This window comes from Silene latifolia, chromosome 1, assembly GCF_048544455.1.
Source record: "Silene latifolia isolate original U9 population chromosome 1, ASM4854445v1, whole genome shotgun sequence".
NCBI classification, from domain to species: Eukaryota; Viridiplantae; Streptophyta; class Magnoliopsida; order Caryophyllales; family Caryophyllaceae; genus Silene; species Silene latifolia.
In genome coordinates this window covers 171,275,587-171,303,078 of record NC_133526.1, presented here as the reverse complement: position 1 = coordinate 171,303,078, position 27,492 = coordinate 171,275,587, and the positions used below count along the sequence as shown (strand labels likewise).

General features: G+C 37.3%; 2 protein-coding genes across 2 annotated transcripts; both read left to right on the top strand.

The window, feature by feature from the left end:
• The first annotated feature begins 19,884 nt into the window (after window positions 1-19,884).
• Window positions 19,885-24,251, top strand: LOC141611563 (uncharacterized). Its single transcript, XM_074430143.1, has 2 exons — window positions 19,885-20,509; window positions 23,208-24,251. The coding sequence occupies exons 1-2, from the start codon at window positions 20,018-20,020 to the stop codon at window positions 23,979-23,981; spliced, it is 1,266 nt and encodes a 421-aa protein (XP_074286244.1). The 5' UTR covers window positions 19,885-20,017; the 3' UTR covers window positions 23,982-24,251.
• A 914-nt stretch (window positions 24,252-25,165) lies between these two features.
• On the top strand, window positions 25,166-26,995 carry LOC141587507 (uncharacterized). The gene is made up of 4 exons (XM_074408990.1): window positions 25,166-25,261; window positions 25,365-25,439; window positions 25,550-25,908; window positions 26,305-26,995. Exons 1-4 carry the CDS (start codon window positions 25,166-25,168, stop codon window positions 26,993-26,995), a joined length of 1,221 nt encoding a protein of 406 aa, XP_074265091.1.
• Window positions 26,996-27,492: the final 497 nt, after the last annotated feature.

Genomic DNA, 27,492 nt, shown 5'->3' with positions numbered 1-27,492 from the left:
TTAAAGTACGTTTCGTTATTGTCTTATGATATTCATTGCCTCGGATGACCGAGATGGTAGCACTTCCATGCCTTAAGTGGTTCTGGTAAAGCACTTGGAGTATGAGGATGTTACAGTAATAACAAGGGTTATATGTAAAAAAAAACGTTGTCAAAAGTAATAACAAGGATTATATATATAAAAGTGACTTCTAACAGGGGTTATACACAATAAAACCGTTGTTAAATGTAATAACAAGTTATATGTAAAAAACCGTTGTTAAAAGTGACTATTAACAACGGTTTTGTAGCATATAGCCGTTGTAATTGATGTTTATTTATTTTTATTTTTTTAAAATTTACAAAATCAGTGCATTCAAAATTTTGTATCAATAACAGCAGCAGTATCAACATACAACAAAAGCTCACTTCAAATTGATTAACCTAAAATTAAACACCTGTAAAGTTTTATGCACTAGGACAACATTTTCACAAAATATTAAAACCACAATTCAAACATCCATTTACATCCGAGAGTTACAACTTCACTACTACGCACACACATTCAATAGTTATTAACTTTACTCCTCTTGTTCTCCCTGGATGCTCATTTTTGCCTGTTGCTTTCACCAAACCATCAGTCCTGAGATACCATAGTCTCTGATTTAAAAGGTAATCAATAGTTGCCTTATATCTTAGAGCTTAGATGTAACATTCCGTTTGGTGGTTGGTCTCGTTTGGTGGATTGTCTTGATATTGGATTTGTTAGTGGATAATATGGTAGTGAGACGGAGCTAGCGGCGTTTGTGGATGGTATTTAGTAGTGTAAGAAGTTTTTGTCGAGAGGCTATAATGTGGTTGATACGATATCGTGAGCCATGTTGTGGAGTTAGGCATAGTTCGTGGAGTTAGTGTTAGGAGTTCATGTTTTGCAGGTTGGGTTTGAACTTCGCGAACGAAGTTCATTTTTAAGGAGGGAAGACTGTAATACTACGGCTTTATGTTCTGTTGGGTACTCTATCGAGTAAGGCTTACTCTGTCGAGTAAGTGAGTTTTGGTGTCGAAACAGTGTACTGTTGATGGGTACTCGATCGAGTAAATGGGTTACTCGATCGAGTAAGTGCCGTACTCGATCGAGTAAGTCGGTTTTACGGGTGATTTTACCGGGTTTTGTTATCAATGCGAGAAAGATATATAAACACCTTTCGTCAGTTTCTTTTCACTTTTACCTTTTTCTAAAACTTTACAAGACTTAAACAAGTTACGTTGCTTCCTTCGCATTGCTATCGAATCCTAAGGGCTAGAGTCGTCGAATCGTTGTATTCTTTACGCCGTTGAGACCGTCATATTGTGGGTAAGATTCTTGTATAGTTTTTATATCGTTTCATTGATTTTAGTTGAAACCTTAATTGGGTATTTTGGGGGATTTTGGGAGTATGGTGTTTGTTAGATAGTAATTATATGATTGTGTGATAATAGGAGGTGATTTCGTAGAAGAGCGGTTCTGAATAGCTGATTGTGACGATCTTGGTGTTTTGCCTTTCCAGGTAGGGTATCCCTACTCGGTTATTGATTACATTGTGGTTGATAGTTGATTGGTGATGGTTGTGATGTGATCGATCTTTATCATATTGGTATTGTAATTGGTAATTGTCGTTGTATAATTGGTTGGATGTGTTTGTCTGTGGTTCGCGAGGCGCGCCCTCGGCTGAGTGGAGTCACTTGCGGGAGTGGCTTCACGCCCTTGATTCGCCCTCTGTGAAGCCCGCCACATGAGGGGATGTGCACATTAAGGAAATTGGGTTTTTGCTCGAAGTTGATGAGCGGGAATTTGGTGGGTACGGCTGCGGTCCCCCACTGGCGGCGTGGAATATCTGTTGCGATGGATATTCTGGCAGGATTAAACACTTTAGTGTTTAGTCAGGTGTGTGGAGATGTGACAGAGTTGGATGTTCTGTATATTTTTATCTTGCTTATCTTGTATTGTGTAATCAGTAACTTACCCCGGTAATTGTTTTAAAAACTGTGGTGATCCATTCGGGGATTGTGACACCCTCATACTCCAAGTGCCTTACCAAGACCACTTAAGGTATAAGAACGTCACCATCTCGGTTACCCGAGACAATGATAATCAAGTGACAATGAAGAAACATAATTTAAATAACAATATAGTTTAAAGTGATTACATGATCAAAACCAAAACTGTTAAACTGAATTAAAAGGTTCTTAGACGGTCTACTGATAAAACTGTAAAACATCGTCTAACACAGCGGAAGACTTCTAACTGCCACGTGATGACTCATCCCAGCTATCTCATACGCGTCATATCATACATGCTCAATAACTGCTCACCACCCCCGAATGGATCACCACAGTTTTTAAAACATTAAACGGGGTCAGTACGAATTACACAATCAAAGTCACGCTGAAACAATCATACAAACAGCTCACACACAATCCCAGTCTCCATCTCCAATCACCTCATAACTGGCTACACACCAGAGTACCTATCGCAACAGATACTCCTCGCCACCAGTGGGGGACCGCAGCCTTTCCCACCTAAGCCCCGCTCATCTCCATCGAGCGATAAACCCATGTTCATTAATGTGCATATCCCTCCTATGGCGGGTTCCACAGGAGGCGAATCAAGGGCGTGAAACCACTCCCGCAAGTGACTCCACTCAGCCAGGGACGCACTCCGAAGAACATAGACAGATACAACAACAGTCAACGACAATAAACAACAACCGTCACAACACCAACAATTACCAACAACCAATTCCAGTACGATACTTACTCAATAACAATAACAATCACCACACAATCATGTAACTAATACTGAGTAGGGAAACCTTACCCGGAATGGAACACAAACAACAGACGATCTAGCAGCTGTCTCAAAACCTTTCCTCTACGAACCATCCTCCTATACACATAATTATACAATCACTACCACATCAACATAAACATAGAAAACCCCCAATCCTAAAATTAGGGTTTAAACAACCTTAACCAAATGCTATAAAAATGGTACGTAGGACTTACCCTTGACGCAAGGATCACAATGGTACAAAGAACGATAAAATCCGACCTCTCTAGCTCCGGGATTTGCCAATAATGCGAATAGGAAGAACAACGTAGTTTGCAATCTCTTTTGAGTGTATTAGGTTTATAAAAAGTGTTTATGAAAGATGACGGCGTAATATAAATACTAATTCGCATTATTAACAAAGCTCGTCGAGATATAACCCGTTAACCGACTTACTTGATCGAGTAACTAATATACTCGATCGAGTGCCATTTACTCGATCGAGTACCAAGGCTACTCGATCAAGTACCCTACAGGCAGAACACTGTTTCGTAAATCAAAACATACTTACTCGACAGAGTAAGCCCCACTCGATAGAGTACCCAGAGACTCATAAAACCGTAGTATTACAGGGATGGTGAGCAGTTATTGAGCATGTATGAGATGGATTGCGCGAGGGATAGCTGGGATGGAGTCACCACGTGTCAGTTGTCACTAGAGTCTTCCGTTGTGTCTTGAACTTATATTTATTTTCAGTTGGTTTGATAATTTGGAACAAATGTATTTCATTTTACAGTTTTGGGATTTTGGTTATTTAATCACTTAAACTTATTTATTTAAGTATGTTCTTTTATGGTCAATTTGATATACATTGCCTCGGGTAACCGAGATGGGAACACTTTTATGCATTAAGGTGGCCTTGGTAAGGCACCTTGGTATATGAGGGTGTTACATTAGAAGTCCAACCCACATTATGCTCACAACGTGTGCTTTCAAGGCAGTCACTCTTTGGATATCACAATCACTTCGTTTACCAACCAACAATAAGAAAAAATGACCAGAATAAATTAATTATAATTAGAGATAATACACAAATGATGATAATTATGACGGAGGGGTGACAACTGACAAGTATGCTTTTGTGAGGGTTGTATATGCTAAAACTTTTTAACTACCAGCATAAGATCGTGACGGACATTACCCTATCAATTGAGGAATTTGCTACGCTACGCTACTAAGGCTTTGATTGTGAAGGACATTACCTTACGTGTCTTTGATTCCACCAATTATAGAAGAAATTACATTATAACATTATATGATAACTTACTGCGACATTTCTAATAAAGACCAACATAAGTAACATGGGTTTTTTCTACTTGTTAAAAGGAAGTGCTACAATAAAATACTCTATATTGGCTTATGTTAAAAGGATATTCCACATGTTAATTATTGGCATGTTACATTATATGATAACTGATACCCGTCGTTGTGAGTACCAAAAATAATATTTATAATTCCTATTAAAACTAACCTAAGCTAGTGGTAACAGGGTCGAACCACAAGGAGGCAAATGTAATTAATAATTGTCTAATTCTAGTCTAAGGTAACGAATGTGGGGGATGAATTGATTTGTCTATAGCTAAAGGCAATAAACTAAATAGATGGATAAAACAGATAAAAGAAGGGGTACTAGGATGGTCGGTTCACTATAGTTTCGGCGGCAGCAAACTAAGTAGGTCTAAATCAAACACATGAGGCGGGAAAACAAGAGGTCCTCTCGGTCCACTCTTAACAAATAGCATCTTTCAATCTCGCTACAAGTCCCTAATATCACTAATACTGACTCTCGTCCTGAAAAGTGACTAATAATATAAACTTTACCTATCTTTCGATCTCAGCATAGTTTAGTCATTTTAATTGGTGGTCTAACAACTTTTCCTATCTTTCGATCTAATGGGTCAGTCATATATTAAGCATTCAACTAGTCGCATGTATTCGATTCGTCAAACATAACAATTAAATCAATTAAAACGAAGGTAACACCTCACGTGGTCAGTCGATCGACCAGGTATGGCGGTCGATCGACTAACACGCGATTTCAGGCCATATTAATTCTAATGCCGCCTACGCTATAATTCCTCTACATCCTAGCACGAATAAATTAGCTACTCATACTAAGAATGATAACAACAGTAAGATTGGCTAAATAAACTACAGAATTCATGATTGATGCGGTAAGATAAACAATTAACATAAGATGGCAATTCGGCTTGGGAAACTGATCTAGCAATTCTATAACTATGAAAGAAAGCGAAATAACTTGAACAAAACAGAGAGTATCTTGTGTGAATTAAAGGAAAAGAACAAAGCCGAATTATCAAAGTGAATTGTATTCAATCCCGAATTAATCCTTGAACCCTAATTATTGATAAACTAAAACTGTATACTAAACTTGAATAAAAATTAGATAGGTATTCTGAAAACTCATGTTGCGTTATAAAGGAAAAGTACGCAGCTATTATTCTTAAACCTAATAACTCATGGGCTTGATAAATCTCGATCTTTAAATTCTCGTCTGAAGTAGCGGCTTGGTCGATCGACCAAGCATGGCGGTCGATCGACTGCTCTGAGCTGAACAGTAGCTATTGGAACCCGTAGGTTGGTCGATCGACTGAAGGCAGTGGTCGATCGACTGAAGTAACTGATAGTTGACTTCTATAATCTCGTGGATTTGTCTTTTGGGCCTTGAAACGCGCACCAAGCTCGTTCCTTAAGTGAATTCTTCACGTCAAATGCGATCTGAGATACTCGGGGGATGGATTTAGCTCAATTTCTGTTGAATTCTTCACATTTCTGCAATAATGTACAAAAACACGAAAGTAGACGGAAATAGGGGAAATGGTAGCTTAAACTACACAAATGAGCTCTGAAATGCGTGTAAAATGAGGTGTAAAACATCATTTAAATGACACGCATCAATAACTTATTGCGACATTGAAGCCTCTACTCACATCACATATATTTCACTCAAGTAGACATTTCAATTCCATCATTTCAACTATCATATGTTATCATTCACCACATAACCTCCATGGCTCCATATCATGCAAGATGTTCAACAAAACTATAACACGAGTATAATCATCACTACTATAAATACAGGTAACTACAACGACCCTTTAACAACGCTTATTCACGAAAATCATCAAAAGACGTTGTAGAATGGATGGCGCGAATTTTACCAAACTTAATTACAACAATTTTGTGTTGTTAACCGTTATTATTGGTTTTAACAACGGGTCATACTTTCAAAACCGTTGTTAATATAAAAACTAATAACAACGGTTGAATCTGTAATACATTTTAACCGTTGTTAATAATTTGGCGCAAAATTAGTGAAAAGTAATTACATTTGTTTAGAACCCGTTGTTATTAGGTTGTAACAACGGTTGTATACTGAGTAACCGTTGTTATTAATGTAATGCAAATCTTAAGCACAACAGATTGTTTTATTCTGCTATACGCTACAAAATACAAATACAAGCTAATACTGCTACTATATCATCCTCCATTCCTCCCTGATCGTCTCTCTGTCTTCATCTCCGTCACTGTTGTCACCGTCTTCTCTCCCTCATCGTGTTTATCAATCAGGTATATATGTTTCTTAGCTAGCAACGCTTATAGATATAGGATTTTTTGGGTTATTATCTAATTTGTTGATAATTTAGCTTAATTGCTTTCCTGAATTTCGTTTATTTGTTTGCCTATTATTGGATTTTCTGAATTAGTTGCCTATATATTACGAATGTAGAAAAATGACTCGAACTTGGATGATTGATAGGCAACTAATTCAGAAAATCCAATAATAGACAAACAAATAAACGAAATTCAGGAAAGCAATTAAGCTAAATTATCAACAAATTAGATAATAACCCAAAAAATCCTATATTATAAGCGTTGCTAGCTAAGAAACATATATACCTGATTGATAAACACGATGAGGGAGAGAAGACGGTGACAACAGTGACGGAGATGAATTTTAGCTGAATTTTATGAAGTCGTTTCGAACAATTTGAAAGGTTCTCCTAGTATTGCATGTCCTTGTGAAAGATGTGGTAATATTAGCTATATGGCTTTTCCGGACGTTAAAATACACCTAGAAAAGTGGAGATTTAGTCGATCCTATACACGTTGGATTTTTCATGGGGAACCATTAGAGGACGAGAATAGCTCTGAAGAAGATGATGTTGAGGTACACGAAAGGCTAACTGATGATCCTGAGTTTGCCGAGTTTTTTGAGTTGGAAGAGTTAGAAGCAGAGAAGTTGAATGTTGGGTCTATAGATAATGAAGAGAATGATGATGAGTCGAATGCTTTTGAAGATGTAGGTGATGACACCATTAATTGGGATGACCTTAACAACATGTATGAGAAGTTGTGTGAGTCTGAAGCACCTCTGTATCCTGGTTGTAAGTTCACAAAAATGTCGGCTCTGGTGAAGTTGTATAATATCAAGGGAGAAAATGGGGTGAGTGACACGTGTTTCACTAGTTTTTTAGCATTGATAAAGGAGTTGCTTCCAGATGGTAATGTTCTACCTGTTAAGACATATGAGGCGAAAAAACTAATAAGAGGAGTGGGTATGAAATATGAGAAAATACATGCATGTCCAAATGATTGCATATTGTATCGGAAATTATATCAAAACTTAACCAATTGCCCTAAATGTTTGGAGTGGCGTTATAAGGATAAGGAAGGTATCCCGGCTAAGGTGTTGTGGTATTTTCCAGTGATACCAAGATTCATAAGGATTTATGCAAATCCCGATGATTCAAAAATGTTAACTTGACATGAAACAGGAAGAATAAATGATGGAAAGCTAAGACACCCGGCAGATGATATGCAATGGAAATCGTTCGACGCTAAGTATCCTGAGTTCGGCAATGAACCTAGAAACTTACGTCTAGCGTTGTCCACTGATGGAATGAACCCACACGGAAACATGAGTTGCCAACATAGTACTTGGCCAGTAGTGTTGGCTATTTATAACTTACCTCCATATGTGTGCATGAAAAGAGAGTATTTGATGTTGTCGTTGTTGTTAATTTCTGGCCCTAAACAACCTGGAAATGATATAGATGTCTATTTGGAACCTCTTCTAGATGATTTGCGAATGTTGTGAGATAGTGGGATAGAAGTATTTGATGCATATAAGAACGAAACTTTCAATTTGAGAGCGATGTTATTGTGTACAATATCTGACTATCCGGCTTATGGCGACCTTTCTGGGCACACAGTTCATGGGAAAGAGGCTTGTCCATTGTGTGGGGAGGATATCGAGTCTGAATACTTGAAGTCTTCTCGTAAGTATGTGTATATGGGAAATAGGTGGTTCTTGTATCATGACCATTGTTATCGCAAGATGCAGAAAACATTCAATGGAAGACAAGAACTACGTCAACCTCCTAGAATTTTGAGTGGCCATGAAGTTTATCAGAAAGTAAAGCATATTGAGATAGATTATGGAAAGAAGAGCGGCTCAAAATTGTCTACTCGTGGGTATAAAAAAAAGATCCATATTTTTTGATAAACTTCCATATTGGCCGGACCTGGAGGTCAGGCATTGCCTCGATTTCATGCACATTGAGAAAAATATCTGTGATAATATTATCAATACCCTTCTGAATGTTCCCGGTAAAACAAAGGATAACGCCGCAACTAGGGAAGATATGAAAATGATGGGTATTAGGCTAGAGTTGGCACCACAGAAGAGAGGTAATCGTACATTTTTACTGCCAGCAGCTTATACCCTTTCACGGAATGAGAAAAAAGAGTTTTGTGCATACTTGAATGGAATTAAAGTGCCACATGGTTATTCGTCGAACATCAAAAGCCTAGTGTCGATGCAAGACCTAAAACTCACCGGGTTAAAGTCACATGATTGTCACACTTTGATGCAACAATTACTACCTGTGGCTATTCGTTCCATTTTACCTGAAAAGGTAAGATATGCTATAACTAGATTCTGTCTCTTCTTCCAGTCCATATGCGAGAAAGTCATCGATCCCGATGACGCGGATTCATTGCAGAACCTCGTTGTAACCTCTCTTTGTCAGTTGGAAATGTATTTTCCACCCTCTTTCTTCACTATCATGATTCATCTGACCATTCACTTGTTTAGGGAGATTTTGTACCTTGGGCTGGTGTACTTGAGATACCAGTATCCTTTCGAAAGATTGATGAAAGTCTACAAGGACTATACATCTAATAGGTATCGTCCGGAAGGTTGTATTGCTGAACGCGCTATTTTAGACGAAGCTCTTTCATATTGTTACGCTCATCTCCCCCCTGAGGAGTTGATTGGCGTTCCTAAGAATCGTCATAGTGACTGGATGACCGGAAAAGGTATTAGGGGTCGGGTTGAAAAAATTGTGACACGTGAAATGTTGCATTTAGCACATACGTAAGTGCTAAACAACGAAGATGAGGTGCAACCTTATATTCAACAACACAAAGATGAGCTCAAATACGATCACCCAAACAAGACCGAGAAGTGGATTGCAAACGAGCATACGAAGACGTTTGCAGAGTGGTTTAGGAATATTGTCTTAGAGTGTATGAATCAAACTGGTGATGACATCTCTCCTAGGTTACTACGTCTTGGTTTAGGTCCAAATGCCAGGGTCATCTTTTACAGCAGTTTTGCCATTAATGGATATACTTTTTACACCCGCGAGCAAGATGAGTTGAGCACAATGCAAAATAGTGGTGTGAGTTCTGAATTTGAGGCAATGCACTTTGCTACTTCAAAAGATAAAAAGCCTATTTGGGGAAAATGCCTTTATTATGGTGTTATTCAAGAAATATTGGTACTAGATTACATTGATTTCACAATGCCTTTGTTTCGATGTAACTGGGTTGATAACAACCTCCATTGTGTCTGAAAGGATAAGATGGGATTTACATTGGTCAATCTGGGTAAGGTTGGCAATAATAAGGGTGATCCTTTCATAATGACATCCCAAGCTAAACAAGTGTTCTGTGTCACCGATCCTATGGATAAGAAGTGGTATGTTGTACTGTCTATAAGGAGAGAAGGAGTAGTCCATCCGATAATGGTGATAATGATCAGGATGTCGTTTTTGAGGGAATGGATCACTCTACCACTGTATCTTATTTCTACGATGTTGACACTGATCATGAGTACACTGAAAGCATCTATATGCGTGATGACCATGGTGAAGGTATTTGGGTTAACGAAGAAACTATCACATCCAAGAAACGTCTCCGATCCTGAGATGGTTCATCAGGACACAGTGATATGAACGACCAACATTTTGAGTCATCTTCAGACCAGTAATTTGATGGTTTAATTTATTTGTGAGTTGTAGGAAGCTAATGGGATGCCTGAATTTATAGCAAGTTTGAGATGTGTTGTATGTCTTTAGCTTTTGGTAGCTTTAAAAAGTCAATAGAACCAATAATGGTCATTGTTAAATAAAGATTCCCAAATTTGCATGGCATGGTAAATCCTGTAGATATGCAGTATGCATGCATGCTGGCGTTGTCTTATTTTCTTGATCTTATTATTAGATGTGGATGCTGGTGTTGAAATTGCTGAATAATGTTGCGATATGGTGCTTCACATTTATTCTGATATTGTTATTCAGTTTGGACTGTAATGGAATTACAGTAATTTTTTTTTAAAAAAAGGTTCAACAATAACAACGGTTATATTTAAATTACCCATTGTTATTACTTTCAACAACGGTTATATATACATCACCCGTTGTTATTACTATCAACAACGGTTATAGTTACATCACCCGTTGTTATTACTTTTAACAACGGGTGTAGTACCCCTACCCGTTGTCATTGATTTTTTAGACATATTTCATTTTGGCGCAAATTTGGTGAAAATATATTACAACGGGTATATTTTAACCGTTGTAATAAAGTTTTGACAACGGTTGACTTTTATTGACCCGTTGTTATTAACATATAACAACGGTTTTGTTTTGAGGACCCGTTGTCAATAGTTTGTCTTAATAAAAAACTAATTTACAAACACATACAACATACCACACAAACACACACAACACCAGTTCATCCGTTGGTATCATGAGTTTATTATTCTCTCTTCCTCGCTTTCTACATTCTCGTTGCATGCCGTCGCCTAGTTTTTGACGCCCAGATTCCTTTGCCTTCCCTTATCAGCCTGCTCATTCTCTTTATCATCATCATCAGGTATGTTCACTTAAATTTTGTGTTTCGTCATTAGGGTTTTAAGACGATCATCTTTTTTCTTTTTCATGCATCTGTTTGTTTTTCGTCTTCTTTGTTATCTTTATCATCCCGCATCATCTACTTCACTCCTCTTATTAGGGTTTAGGATTTTAGAAGCTCAATCTGTTGTTTTAAATTTTCATTCCTCTTTAGGGTTTTAGATAATACTCTGCATGACGTTGTTAAGTTGTTCATTTAGTATTTCATTCATATTTGGGTTTTAGGATTATCATGGGTGAAAAACGGAAAAGAAGTCAAAAGAATAATAAGCGTGGGGATGATAATAAGCCTGGTGAGAGGGGTGCTACGAAGTGCCCGCAAGCCTTTGCAGTTATAGCCGCTAAAGAGCCGCTTGAAACAACATGGAGCTCGAAGGGTTTTCCTACTGGTCCAAATGCGGGTTTTTTATCCAGTTGGATTGGATGTTGCACAAGACAGTTTGTGCCTATCCATTTAGATGACATTAGAAATTTGAATCCAAAATTGAGGAAGTTATACTTGGCTCGTGTAAAGGAAGCTTTTGATATTCCCGATGAATGTCATGATAAGTATTTAATGCATAAGGCAGGGGATGCCCTAAGGCAGTGGAAGTGTGACGTTGCTAGGGATTGGTTGTATGTGGACAAGGCAACGGGGGAGATGCGTAAGAACCCACCGGGAGACAATAAGTGTCCCACCATCAGTCAGGAACAATGGGATCTTTTCAAAGAGATGAGAACTAGTGAGAAGTTTCAGGTTAAATATCCTCGCCTTTTAACGATTTACCTATCATTTTTTTATTTAATGAGTTCTTTATATAATCTTTTTATTATCTCATCTAATTGCGCTTTTATATAATTATTTGAAGGCCATTAGCATAAGAAATCATGCTAACATTTCATGCAAGAAGGGGAAATGGTATGGTTCTCGAGGCGGTTACAGAAAGATAGAAGAGAACCTCGTAAGTAGCATGCATTCCCCTGTGAGAATTGATTTTTCTAATCACACCTGGACTTGATACACATTTACATGTATAACTGTTAGCATGTTAATGTGTAGGTGGCAAAGGGAGTGACCAACTTGGATCGGCATGTAACTTATAAAGAAGAGCACACGCCTAAAGGATCCTGGTCGCGTGACAAATATGATGAGGAAGTGTTGGCCAACATAGTAAGCATTATTTTATTAAGACGAGTTCATTACTAACTTTATTATTTTAGTCACAAATATAATTTGAAATTTATTTAATATATTATAGGACAACGTATTGAAGGAGGTAGAAGAAGGGAAATTCACTCCCAATGGTCGTGATGACGTTCTTGCTAGAGCGATCGGCCGACCCGAACATCCAGGTCGATTGAGGGGCGTCCCGTTACAGGTTGGAGTAACGAAATATTATGGGACAACTGCCCCGATAAAGAAGAAAAGGAAGACTAATCCTGAGAAAGCTGACATGGTACCATTTATTCTATTATTTTCATTTAAGTTCAATTAACATGTTATTGTTGGGATAAAAATTGCTGAAATATTACATTCTTGGCACGCAGCTTCAGTTAATGGCATCCGTACTACTAAAGTTGAATGCTGGAGGCAAACTTTCCGAAGAAGAAGTGAAGATGATGGAGGATGTCATTTGTAAAGGGGGTAATAAGGTACAACAGATTGGTCAAGAGGCCGAGAACACTACTACCTTGGCAATACATGAGAAGGAAGTATCGGTCAACGAGATTCAGAAAGATCAGGTACCTAATGCTTCTGAAGTTGTAACAACTAAAGCCGATCGGGTACCTAATACTTCCTTAATTTTTTTATTTTTTTTTGGGTAAGATCGGGGTGTGTTCCCCCCACTCTAATGCTATAACTTCTGACAGCGTGCCATTGGTTAATTTTATTAGGTAAATAATGGGTCTGAAAAGGAGATGTAACTTGAGAAGACGGCTGATGGAAAACAACATACATCCCCTTCAAGTCAGTTCACTGTTTTCAGTAAGGTATGCATGAAGTGTTTAATTAGTTAAATTTATATGAATTCTATTAAATTTTGGGATATAATAATGTATGTGTTTTTTTCAGGCCGTAAACAAGAGGCCAGTTATTGTTGCTGACCCTAAATTCGATAAACCATATGTGCGTGTTGGCCGGGCTCTCGTAGAAATGCCCACCAAATCAGCAGCGGAAACAGTAGTGGTTGTTCATGGCGAAAAACTTTTGCCGAATCGTAGAAAAGTGGAGATAATTGAAGTCTTTCCAGGCCATGAAAACTTTCAACTGCCTGTGCCAGTTCGTGACGACATTACCATTCTGGGAGATTGTAACGCCCCGAAAAAAACAAGCAGGCAGCTCAAAATAGCTCTTTTATAAATAAAAGACAACAGCGGAAATACAAGGGCGTCACCGCCGTATTCCCCCTTCGGAGAATACAAGGCTAAACAATTAAAATAAATAAACTATTAAAGCTTAAAACTATTTACAACTTATACTTATTATCCTTTATAATGTCAAATCCTCACACTTGACCTTCCCCGATACCTGTACCTGAAAAAGAGTGAAAGTAACGGAATCAGCCAACCACAGGCTGAGTATGACTCCAGTTCCCTCCACCGGCCTTATATCATAGTCTTTATTCAATCAGAATTCTCCTTATTACCATATATCACCCAATACAATAACTTACCAGAATATCAATCATATGACACTAATGCCGGTATACCATTACTGAAGAGATATAGACATTACCTTTTTTCTCATGGGCCAACGCCCTGGAGCTAACGCTCCCTTTTTACTATGGGCCAACGCCCTGGAGCTAATGCTCCCTTTTTACTATGGGCCAACGCCCTGGAGCCAACGTCTATAGTACCAACGTTGCTCCCTTGTATGGAGCCAACGCTCCTACTGTGTACACAGTTTTTATTCCCCTGTAATGTCTTCTCAAACCAATAATCGTATCCCGAATGCTACAATTGACCAATTATGCAATATGACAACAGTAACCTTATCACAGTAATATACTTATAAGACGATAACCAATATAACATGTGAGCAGTATAACAAATCACAAGATAAAATTAACAATAAAACTAATATAACGGATTATTTCCAATCTCTTATTTCAAGGTAAATAAAGGTAAATAATTACTTATATCGACAAAGAGTTCCGAAATCATACCTTAATAAGTAGATAATCTGATGAAAGCAAACCAACACCCTTTATTTTTCTCACTTTCCTCTCGGTTTTGCGTAGAATTGTGATTTTATTACCTTATTATATATATATATATTTTTTTTTTTATATATATATATATATACATACTTAGGCGGTGGAAAGATAAAGATGCCACCCACCTCAAATGCATGGAGTAAGTCACGTGTAAAAATTTTATAATTTTCCTTTTTTTTTTAAAAAAAAAAAAATCTAATAAACTAGTAAAACCGAATGTCGTAACAAGACCCGACAAAAATACTCTTATACAAAAATACTAAAATGAAGTCATCTTCATGTATACAGGAAATATACGAGCTTAGTCTATAAAGTCTCTAATGGTCCTATTATTATATATATCTTAAAATTAATTTTATTCGGGGTATTACAGAGATGCGGTTGGAAGTTTCATCCAATGGCCTGAATCTCACATCTTCTTGGCTCGTTCGTCTCCGCCTCAGCCGAAAGCAGTTGGGTTAGAAGAAATACCTTTATATATATGTTAAATTTTTAATTGTTGAATGTTTTTATATGTTAAATTTATATGTTATTTTTTTTTGTAGGGAACAAAAAAGCCGGCTTTGGCGGATAAGCCTAAGTCCACAGACATGCCAACTACCTCGTCGAGACAACAACTTAATGAGGTATTTAATTAACTTCTCCATTTTTATGAAAACCTCCCTTTATTTTTTTTTGTTTCTGTATTTCTAAAAAGCATGAAATTTTTTTGTAGGGAACAAAAAAGCCGGCTAAGGCGGATAAGCCTAAGTCCCCGGACATGCCAACTACCTCGTCCAGACAACAACTTGATGAGGTATTTAATTAACTTCTCCATTTTTTTAAAAACCTCCATTTATTTATATTTTGTCTGTATTTCTAAAAAGCATGAAATTTTGTGTAGGGGACAAAAAAGACTGATAAGCCTAAGTCCCTAGTCATACCTGCTACTACTACCTCATCATTGAAAGAGCAGGTTGATGAGGTATTTAGTTAAGTACGCTTTTATATTTATTACTCCAACTAGCTAGCTAGGATATGTTACCTTTGAATTTTTTTTATTATTTTAATTATCTACATGTGTAGGCTGGTGGTAGTAGCACAAAATCAAAGAATCATTATTTCCTCGAACTGAAAGATGTTAGGAGTTTAAACTCCACAAAATATGCTGGGAAGGATTACATGCAAAAAGTAAGAACGGTGACGATGAGGAAACTGCATGAGGAGGCTTGCGATCGCATAGGCAACGAGCAATTGATAATTATTCCGCTCGAGAAGCATATTCTAGGGGTTGAGCGCGAAGCACTTATCTCATGGGATATGCTAGCCATTTGGGCTGGCCTAGACGAGATTGATGTCCAACACCTATTTGTTTGGATGAAGTAAGTTTCTTAATAAATAATTTCATATTCTAATATTCTGACTACTAGATAGTGTTTTAAAGACCGGAATTAATACCGTAATAATGTAGGATATTGAAATTGAGAGTGATCCCCGAGAAGAAGATTCCATCTGATCAATACGGATTCCTGTGCCCCTATACTTTATCTATGTTTATCCCGATTTTTTTCGTTCGAAGATCGGGTAGATTATATTGCTCAAAGAATTGGCGACAAACAAGAAGCGGTTTTTTTGCCCCTTATAATGAAAAAGGGTAATAAACAAATTAATATTACGTTTCCCCCTACAATTGCATTTTCATAACTAATATATGTACTTGTTAATAATGATGATGTGTCTCTTGATGTAGGACTCATTGGGTGCTAGCAGCCATCATGCCGACAAAGAAGAAAGTATTTTGGTTGGACTCTATACATAATCCACCAAGCGAGACTTTTAAGCGCTTGATTATTAAGTAAGTTTATAATACTGGTTTATTTATAATAACATTTTCAATTTTTATTTATAGCAAAAACCTCAATTTTGCCTCTAAAAAAATGAGTTTCTGCCTCCTTTTTTTTTTTTTTTAAAAAAAAAGGCATTTGAGAAGAAAAGAGCAAACGAGCTGGATCAACCCACGAAAGATTCTGATGATGGCCCTACTTTTATTACGATAACAGGGGTACATGCTCAAATACAATACCTTAAGTGCAAAAATCTGTGTTTAATACTAATACAATACCTAAACTTCAAGATTATTCTGATGTGAGCCTTCTCTCGTCTGTTTGTTTTTATGTAATAATAGGTCCCTCGCCAGCCGGATAACATATAATGTGGATACTACGTTTGTCGGTTCATGTTGGAGATTATTACGCGAAGATATATCCTTATTCCAGAAACGGTTAGTAATTTAATAATGTGTTTATTACTTTTTTTAAATTAGAGCTGATGTTGTCTTGTTTTTCGCTATACCATGATGTTGCTATGCGAGATTTGATGTTGTTACAATAATGTCTTGTCTTTGTTTTTTCCGCAGTATGTAATCAACCCGTCACAAGAGCTTCAAAGAGATAAAAGTTTAGATATAGACGAGGTAAGGGACATGTTGGGCAAATACGTCTTAGAACATAGCAATCAAGGCTAAATGCATGATACTCGAGCCTAGATCGACTTTATTAGTAAATTTTTTGTTGAAGTTAGGGAATGATTAGTTCATGTAAATTTAACTCCTTGTAAGTATATATATATATATATATATATATATATATATATATATATATATATATATATATATATATATATATATATATATATATATATATATATATATATATATATATATCTTCTTTGTTGTGGTTGAATTGAATCTATTGAGTTCGATGAACCCAAATGTGATTTATCTTTGTCTTTATATATGGTGTCTGCTTGATATATGCAGGTTTTTGAATGGCATGAAACAAATTTAATTTTTAAAAACATTAGGAGTTTGTAATAAAAACGGTTACTAAAAAAAACCCGTTGTGAATACCCTTCACAAATACCTGCCATAATATTCAACAACAAGTTTTAAAATAGGAATCGTTGTAAATACCTTTCACAAATACCCGCGCATAATATTCAACAACAGGTTTAAAACGAAGAACCGTTGTTAAAAGTCTTCAGGGAAAGTTACAACAACGGGTTTTAAACGAAGAACCGTTGTTACTACAAATTTCAACAACGGGTATTTAGCATATACCCGTTGTTAAAAGTCTTCACAATTTTGGAGGGAAAGTTACAACAACGGTTATTCATTAGACAACCGTTGTTATATTATTCCCACCAACTTTTTGAAACACTTTCCACAACGGCTTACACGCAACAACAACGACTTTTAACCGTGGTGAATACTTTCGACAACGGTTTAAGTAAATAACCTAACCGTTGTAAATACCTTTTACAACGGCCGCTTTAACAACGCCCACTTTTTCTTTTTACAATGATTTTTACTCGTTGTTATAGACTGTATCTGTAGTAGTGCATGCAACATTTCACTTCACGTTTCCCGACTCATAACCACCCACGTAGTGACCAACCAAAACAATAGGATCTAGTTTTGAAATGAGAGATCCTACTCACCCAAAACCGACCTCCTATTGTATTCATGTCGGGTTCATTTTATTAGACACTCCTAGATTCATTTTGATTTATTGGTTTAGGTTCCAAAATCGTCGCTCTGATACCACTTTGTAACACCCCCTTCTTACCCGTCAAAGGTATAATTGGGAGATGTTACCATCTCGGTTTTTCGAGGCAGTAAAATCGGAATTACAATTAAGAAACTTCATTAAATAAATAACAAGTTTAGTTATTACAACATAAACTAATGAATAAAGTGAATTATACAAATTACAAGTCGACTACTATCTATGTCATCTATGCTATGCTACTCGACTTCGAGTCAAGGCGCGACCCAAATCCCGATCACGTCAACAAGAAAAACCTGTGCTTAACCTGCTCCCCATATGATCGCAAATATCATATGAATCGACACAGGCCACCCCGGAAATGTGTGATAATTACACAGACACACAAACGCCAGTTTTAATAAACAAATAAAGTGCGACACAACTCAAAGTGTGTGAGTATGCAATGTGACTATAACATGAATGAACCGCTATCAAACAACCACCACTTCGGTACCGGGATTCGCTCAGACCTACCCACAACCACCACGGTACCGGGACACGCCCAGACATAGCGACAACCACAAATAGGTACCAGGACACGCCCAGACGTACTGGGTCCGGAAGCCAAGCGGATCCCGTGCCAGACGTCATGTCTCATAAAGGAACAATGCCCACACGAGAAGAAGTACGCTGAGACGAAATTACTCGTCTCATCTTTACATAAATAATAAACTGCCACTGCCAGCAGGTCCTGGGTTACTTTTCGACTAGACCCGTCAAATTCTGACCCGATCCCAAAAATCGACTCAACTCGACCCGTTTTTCAGGGCCAAGACCCGAAAATTTCGACCCGGTGACCCGTTCGACCCGAACGGGTCGACATGTTGAGGTAAAGGTAGATTACGAATTTTATTAAAATTACAAATACAGTTACGAAATCAATTTTATACTGTATTGCTTTTATAACATTTAATAATAAAATAATTATTAAAAAACTTATTTTTATAATTATGTCAATATAATTAATCTAAACATTGAATATGATTAAAATATTAATTTTAAATAAGTTTTACTTTTTTAAAAATATATTTTTGGATTAAAAAAATCGTTAAAAAAAGGCGTTAGAAACTATTTTCCGACCCGAATTATGACCTTAATCCGACCCGTCCTGTATTCTAACCCGAGACATACTCGGACCGACCAATATTCTGACCCAACCCGGAACCCGACCCGTTTGACAGGCAGCATTTCGCCCCATCCCCCTACTACTAAGAGAATAAAAATTCTCTTAATTTTCCCGCCTAAAGAAACTTCTTGATTGGACCTATTTCTCTGGATACTACTAACACAACAAGATTTGATGGATTGTAAATTGTGGACCTTATACGTAGCCCACTTTTTCTATCTCATCTATCAAAGTAAAAGTTATTAATAGCCCATAATTTTGGACTTTACATGTTATATTATAAGCTAGATGAGTGAACTTGATTTCGTATAAATTTAAATTTATATTATATTTATATGTTACCTCTTTTGTAAGAAATCATCATTATTTATTATGTAAATTTTTGTCTTAGTAATATGGACTATTTTTTGAAGGATGTAAAAACACTTATGTATTTTCTATTAGAAATAAAAAAGTAAAAACATTATTTTAATAATTCGTAAATTGTCTTTTTCGACGCGAGGAATAGTTTTTACTGCTTTTCGTTTAAAGGTCAATACGCTTTTTAATAAAATTATACAACTAACTTAATAATTGTGGTATTATTGTCATACATTAGTTGCATGTAACGGTATAAAATTATTGTGTGATTTTTAATAGTAAAAAATAACTTAACTTAAAATGTCTTCTTATGATAGTAAACTTTTTTTTTCAACCTCTTATTAATATTATATTTAGTAGATTATAACATTAAATTAAAAGTAAACTTCATTTATGCAAATAATTTAATTGATAATATCTCTTTATAAAATAAATCTAAAAAGTACCGTGCTATAGCACGGGAACTACACTAGTTAATTATTAAAAAAAAATGTTCGATGATAAAGTCTCTATCTACAGAGACCTCAACCTTAATCAGATTACACACTTCACCTTCACTATCCAACTCCAAAGTCCAAAGCAAATCCCAAAAACGCACTTTCATAACACACTTCTCACATAATCCTCTAACTTTCACATATACTTTTCACAAATCACTCACAAACTAGCACCCAAATGAGTAAACCACAAGAACTAAAAAAATCCACGAAAATGCCGCCACCGCATCCGACGCCTCACACGGCGGCGCTAATTACGCGGTGGGTATCTGATCTCGACTGGCGCCTTATCCTCCTACTCTTCTCTTCACTCTCTCTCCTCCTTCTCTACTTCTCTTCCGCCGCCACCACCGCCTTCTTCCGCTCCAACTCGCCCGGGTCTACTTGGCGTCAATCCGAGTTGACCCGGTCCAAGATCGCTGTCTGCCTTGTTGGTGGGGCTCGCCGGTTCGAGCTTACTGGTCCATCTATCGTCGACCGGATCCTCACTAAGTTCCCTAACTCGGACTTGTTTCTAAACTCGCCGCTTGATTCTAACTCGTTTAAGCTCTCTTTGCTGAGGTCTGCTCCTAGGGTTACCTCGGTTCGAGTTTTTAAACCCGAACTGATTGCTGAGAGTGACCCGGAGGTTCGGGTTCTTACTGCTGCTAATTCTCCTAATGGTATTCAGGTTTGTTTTTATTGCCGTTTTTTTTTCGCCTTTGAAAATTTGAATTCAGTACTAAATTCGTATGTTAGGTGGTTCATTTAATGATTGAGGGTCTATTATCCATTAGCCTTGGTATGATTGCACCCCGCTGTTTATTAATAGGTTACTAATGGCTCATTAGTGAATTGCATTATTAAATAAATAATTTATGTTCGGATTTGTTGTAACTGATGTGCAAATAAATTACTCTCAGATTTACGTGGTTCACTAATAATGCGTTAGCTCAAATCGATTCAAGGCATAATCTAACATGATTTTTCTAAAAGAGATGAACTAGACAGTTTTGAAGCAGAATTAGAGTAATTGAGGATGTTGATTGAAGAAATGAGTATATTGACGGTGTTGGTTGAACGAAAGTGACCGGATTTAGAGCGTGTTGTTAATCGTGTTATTAAAGAAAATATAATTTGATAATTATTATGTTGACGTATTTTCTGTAGATTGCAAGTCAATGCAAGTGTAAATGCTTTGGACTTGGTCTACTGGTTCTGCTTCTACAAAGAGAAGCAGAATTTCGCTGTTCGTGTGAAAATAGTCAAATATTGCAATACGCCTAGAAATTTTGTTGGTTGAATCACTTGTTTCGTCTCATCTTTTTTTCTCGGTAAATTTGGAGTAGTTGTTAGCTTGCAAGTAACATACTGGATTAGGTTAGGTTTAGGTAGCTTAGAGTATTAAAATCGTAAATGTAGGTAATGAGTTGGTGAGCGGTTGCTGGTTAGCACTAGTTATTCTAAGATACCCAATTACCCATCAGCAATCGATATTATACGTGCAAAAGAAAGACTCTGCATTTTGAGGTTATAAAGACTGAAATATCTCTGTAATGGGATAAATATCTCGAGCCTTGAGAGATGATTCAGAGGTTGATGCGGTTGAATGAATTCAACAAACTTTCCTTGGTTATTTCACCAGCTCCAGTTACCATAAGAGTTTATGTTATTGGTCAGCTTCATGAAATCCCCGTATCAATGTTGTCGTTCAAATCTAGTTACCGTGGGCGTAGATACAATATGCAAAAATATGAAACATATTGGTGACATGTCTATTAGACTTATTAAATGGTTCTATATTTCGATATATGGGTTTAATACGGAGGCTTTTACTCACGCCAGTCTCCAAGCCACATATTGCTCTGTTCTTTAGAACTAAGGATTTGCCTGCTTTGAAAGTAGCCAACTTTAACCTCATTTTAAGGTAGACCATACTCCGTTTTGCTCTGGTTTGAACTATGAAGCTCATTAATATTGGCCACTATGTGCTCTACTCCCATCTCGGTCCCACACCCACGGTGTTGCTTTCAATGTTGTTGGTTGACTAGAAGGTGCTTGATTGTGCCATACTCAGCATCATGACCGGATCCAAAATTTGTTGACTCAACTTGTAATTTGACTTGACCCTTGTTGACCTAACTCTAAGAAGTAACATGACTTGTTTTGACTTGTCTTGTCTTTACTGTTAACCGAGCTTGTTGTATAATTTGTATGGATAGATCATGAACTTTTATGGGCCTTACAAGTAATTATGTCTTGTGTCGTATGTTCATTTAAGAAATCATGGAAACCATGCAAGGATGACTAAAGTCGCCTTTGTTATGAGACGCTTCCAGTTTCTGAAAAATGCTCTGAAATAATGTCAACTTCAACTCCAAATTCAATCACGTAAAGAAGTGAATAATTAGAATAATGTTCTTCCGCCCTCTATCACTGTATGTATCACAATAGTGGTTAAGTTGCATTGAGGTGCAATTCGGTAATATCTTGGGTAAAATATCAAATTACGGTCTAGACAAACTAGAGTTCCTGAAATTCATGTTTTCTAACTGAATTTAGTTCGCATAAAATTTTCACCATTGTTCTGATTACTCTTAGGTCCTAAACCCCCCAACCCTTAGGTGAATATCGTCGGTGTAGAATTTACCAATAGATATTAGATAGTGAGTAGGCATCTTTGAAACTTTTTTTCCTCAAAAATGCTAAAAAAAATGAGAATATATATCTATTGTAGTTCTGGATGCTGAAAAATGACTAAATATTTGAAGATAGAAACCGGCATATGAAGCCATTCTTCCACTCAGCAATCTACGTACACTCCGTTGAGTAATTCAACAAAGTTGATGCAAATCAAATAAATACAAATGTTAGGATAAATAGTATCAACCTAACTTCTTTTGGGAAGTTGGTTTATATTATCCAACTAGCATTGTAAATTATATGTTCTGGCACATACCCGTAAATTCTATGGTTTTTTTCTCAAATGAATGTGTGGAGCCAGAACTTTACACTCTTCCTTTTCAAAGGTAGGGTGAGCTAGGCATCGTTCTGGTCAGTAGTACTAACAAATACGAGAAAAGTTCAAGTCTGTTGGAGATCACATGATTAGATCTACAAAACGCTTTTCATAATTTGGTACAACAGATCATCTATCTATTCATTATTTTTGGGACCACGAAATTAGGTGTTTGAGGGTTTCTAATGGCAATCAATTATAGCTTTTGATCTGGTGAAATGAAATGTCAATATATAAAGTAGTTGGTGTGATTACTTATAAATAATGCTTCTGACTTAATGTTTTCCAGTCCAAACAACCCGGCAGAATAATTAATTTATTAGTTGGCAGAGTTTGCGCTAACTTATTGTCGATTATTGGAAATCTGTAGGGGCTATTGCAATACTTCAGTCTGGTGGAAGGGTGCCTGACAATGATTGACGCCTACCAGAAAGAGCAAGGGTTTACATATGACTGGATAGTCCGCACCCGTGTTGACGGTTATTGGTCAGCTCCTCTACACCCCAGTAGCTTTGTCCCAGGTCACTATGTGGTTCCTCCAGGGTCCACATTTGGCGGGCTTAATGATCGGTTTGGGGTCGGGGACTACAATACTTCGAAGGTCGCTCTCGCCCGCCTGTCACTAGTTCCCTACTTAGACAACTTGAACTACACCAACTTGAACTCAGAGACCGCATTCAAGGCCCAACTCACAGCCCATGGTATCCCATACCGGACACCGCCTCAACCATTCTGTATCGTGACTGACCGGACCTACTCATTCCCGCCAACCCATTTTGGTGTGCAAGTTGCAGCTATTTCGAGCCAGGGTCCACTGAATGGGGCTAAGTGCCGGCCGTGCAAACCAGTCTGCGTAGGCGAGTGTGTGGCTGATGTGATGAACGGGCTGTCTAGAGGATGGAGTTGGACTCCTTGGAGAAATGGGTCACTTGAACTTTGCAATGCCACTCGGGCGTGGGAAGTGGGCTGGGAAAACCTTTTCGATGATGCTGTCGGATACAGGTTGGCCCGATCCAGGAAGAGAGTTGTGTCATTGAATGTGAAGCAATGTGTGAAGGATTTTAAGGAGATGAAGAGGAGAGCAGCCCATTGGGATACTCCCCCGCCGGAAGAGATCTGTAAACTTGGACTAGATCCGAGATAGTTAACTCTTATACTGTCTTATACATATGGGTACATCATACAATTTTCTTGTACATAAAGTTATATAAAAAAAAATGTGACGGCGCAAGGGGTACTCGACTACTCGTATAAGCTATAACATAGAGATTATAGGATGGTTGTAAAGGGGTTTTACTCTTTCCCTACATCGGAGAATCGGGATATGGTTTGTTGGGTGTACATGCATGTTGAGCATTGAGTAATATGTTACTGTATGTCATTGAGCTAATAATTCAATTAGATTTTACTGTTTTACTAACAAATTCTTTTGATATTCCCTTTTCGATAAATCTATATAGCGATTTAAAACTTTTTATTTCATAATGTGAATTTTATTGGTGAATAATCTACATAGTATAAAAGATGGGTTTTTTCTTACCAAAAAAATTGGTTCCTCATTTTGAGGAAAAAGAAATTAATTATTCAAAGCTAATTAGAACGTGGGATTGAGGACTTGAAGTGATTTAATTTTTGCTTTCCATTTCACATTTTAGATTAGATTACAATATTACTCCTTTCAAAAAAAAATAGATTACAATATTACATAAACTTCATATACATCCATATATTCATATGTTAAAAAAGCTTATGATAAAAAAAAATTAAGTACATTCAATCTTACAGTAAAAATAAAATAGAAAAAAAATAGAAATTTGCACAAAAAATCTTATATTAAATCTTATATTAAACGACGACAAATTAATAATAATAAATTACAATTCCAAAAAAATCGACCTCTTGAATACCTTGACATATAAAATTAAAATGTACACAAGCAAATTCATATCGTCATACATCCTTATACATAAAATTAACATAGGCCCGGATTTTAATATATATCTAGATGGAAAAAAACTCAAAACAAGTCACCAAAAACATAAGGAGAAAATGTTAGAGAGAGAAAGTGATTTAGGGTTCTTCTTTTCTTATTAGCAATGGCTAGACAAAGGAAAAATTTCCCTAAATCTAGTAGATTAATTAGAGTAATAGCAAATAATAATACCAAAAACACTAAAAATCAAAAAAATAATAGTAATAATACATCAAGTAATAATAGTTATGGGTCTCGATATCGTGTGATTTCTCAAAGATGATCGGGATATTGATGACGATGCGGTGCAAACTCAGAACCGTCCTCTCTTATCCGTCCTTACAATCAATGAGGTCATGGAGTCTATTTTGGAGGAGGATTACGAGGAGGATTGGGAGGAAGTTTCGAGCAAGGATAAGTCGCCAAGGCTCGATTCTTCATCAACATCTAGGGTAAGTAGCACCGAAACTTACCGAATCCGATGTTAAGAGTGAATTGGATTATTGGTCAACGGCGGTTTATTGCTATGTGTTGGGTGCGAACCCGCCATGGAAGGTGTTAGATGGCTTTGTTAAACGTGTTTGGCCTGAGGCTGAAAACGTTGCTTTCCATTCTAATGGCATCTTTATGGTTAGGTTTAAAACCAAGCCACTAAGATTAGGGTTAACGCAGCGGGTCCTGTTCTTTGATAACAAACCTGTGGTTATCAAGGAATGGACTCCGTCTTCTAAATTGATTAGGAAGCTATTGATGTGGTTCCTATTTGGATCGAGATTTTATGGTCTCCCATTAAAATTACGGGAAATGCTCTTAAGAAGATAGCTAACCTAGTGGGTACTCCCCTACGGTGTGACAGCAATACTCAATTAAAAACTTTCTTGGGATACGCTCGAATTATGGTTGAGGTCACTGTTGGGGAAGAGTTACCTGATGTCGTGGAGTTTCAGGATGAATTGGGAAACCCTCATAGACAAATTGTTCATTATGAGTGGAAACCCACCATCTGCACTGAGTGTAAGGCTATGGGGCATCTTGGACGTGATTGTAGGAAGAAACAGAAAGTTCAACCTCGAAACGCAAGATGTGGGTACCTAAGAAGGTTGTTCTGAAGTCCCTAAGGCCGGGAATCGACTTTCTGTGGTAGCTAGTAAGCCAGGAGAAGACTAGAACTGTTGAAAGGAACACTTTGGACCGGGGGTGTTTGTAACTCCTATGCCTTTCCGATCAGTGTTCTCACCGCTAGTATCATCACTCGGATGACAAGGCGGGGGGATAGGGTTTGGTAGTCATAGAAGGACATTTAAGAAGTAGTTGAACGCTCTATTCAGATAAGAGAGGTTTGTGAACCTGGAAAGGAAGGTCCTGAGTTAACTATTGAAAATGGGTAGCATTGGGTTTTGGAATGTGAGGGGATTTAATAGTATGAATAAGCAATCGATGTTAGAAGATTTTTGCAAGCGAATAATGTAGGACTTTTTGGTATTCTTGAAACTAGAGTTAGAAGACATGCTATCAATAAAGTACATTCGGGCTTAGGGATGAACTGGTCCATGCTTAACAATATTGATGATCATGAAGGGGGCAGAATCTGGATTGTTTGGGACCCTATGAATTATAAAGTTGAGCTGGTAAGTAGTCATGCTCAGGTTATGCATTCTAGGGTTACTTTCTTACCTACTGGTGTTAAATGGTGGTTATCAGTAGTGTATGGCTTCAATAGGGTTGCTGAGAGAGCTCCTCTCTGGGATTCTCTTAATCTTATGGCTGCTGTGGTTTCTGGACCATGGCTGGTCATGGGAGATTTTAATAATGTGTTGGCCATGGATGAGAGGATAGGGTCTGAAATTACTGTTGCTGAGTTAAAGGGGTTTCAGGAGTGTGTGGCCACTTGCGGGTTAATGGATGCTCCTGCTCAGGGGGCCTTTTTCACTTGGAATAATAAACATGATGCTGGGGATATGGTGTTTAGTAGGATTGATAGAGTGCTAATCAACGATGAGTGGTTAGCTCAATTCTCTGAGGCTGACATTACTTTTCACCCTGAGGGCCTCTATGATCACTGCCCATGCACAATTACTCTCTGGCCAACTTGTGCTAAGAGGAAAGGTAGTTTTAAGTTTTTCAATATGTGGGGAAAGGATGCCAACTTCACACAATTGTTAAAGATATCCGGGAGACTCGGTTGAGGGATTTACTATGTTCCGTTTGCTAAGAAACTCAAAGCTCAAAACACCCTTGAAAGAGTTGAATAAGAATAGTTATTCTAATGTTGAAACTGCTGCCAAGGTTGCTCAGCTCCAGTTATTTGATTTGCAAAAACAGCTTCATCAATCTCCCACTGATACTCTTCTTCAGGTGGCTGTTAAGGAAGCTGCAATTGCTTATAGGGACTTGGATGCAGCTTGGAAAAGTTTCCTTAGTCAGAAAGCTAAGGCTCATTGGTTGTGTGATGGAGATGACAATTCTCAATATTTTCATAGTCTTATCAAAGCTAGACGTCTTCATAACAGGGTCCTGTGCATCCAGGACCTTCAGGGTATTACTCATACTACCTTTGATGGGATTGAAAAGGCTTTTCAGGATTATTATATCCAGCTACTGGGGTCTAGTAAACATGTTGGGGATGTGCATTATCCTACTGTTAGGCATGGGAAGGTGGTGAGTTTGGCTCAATCTAGGGATT

What these genes read in the sequence shown, in the direction of transcription:
- LOC141611563 (XM_074430143.1), top strand. Translation starts at nt 20,018, where the DNA reads ATGAGTAAACCACAAGAACTAAAAAAATCCACGAAAATGCCGCCACCG. An exon ending in ATTCTCCTAATGGTATTCAG is followed by an intron (nt 20,510 to 23,207) that starts GTTTGTTTTTAT and finishes GGAAATCTGTAG; the next exon opens with GGGCTATTGCAATACTTCAG.
- LOC141587507 (XM_074408990.1), top strand. Translation starts at nt 25,166, where the DNA reads ATGGAGTCTATTTTGGAGGAGGATTACGAGGAGGATTGGGAGGAAGTT. An exon ending in ATTCTTCATCAACATCTAGG is followed by an intron (nt 25,262 to 25,364) that starts GTAAGTAGCACC and finishes CCGCCATGGAAG; the next exon opens with GTGTTAGATGGCTTTGTTAA. An exon ending in ATTCTAATGGCATCTTTATG is followed by an intron (nt 25,440 to 25,549) that starts GTTAGGTTTAAA and finishes TAAATTGATTAG; the next exon opens with GAAGCTATTGATGTGGTTCC.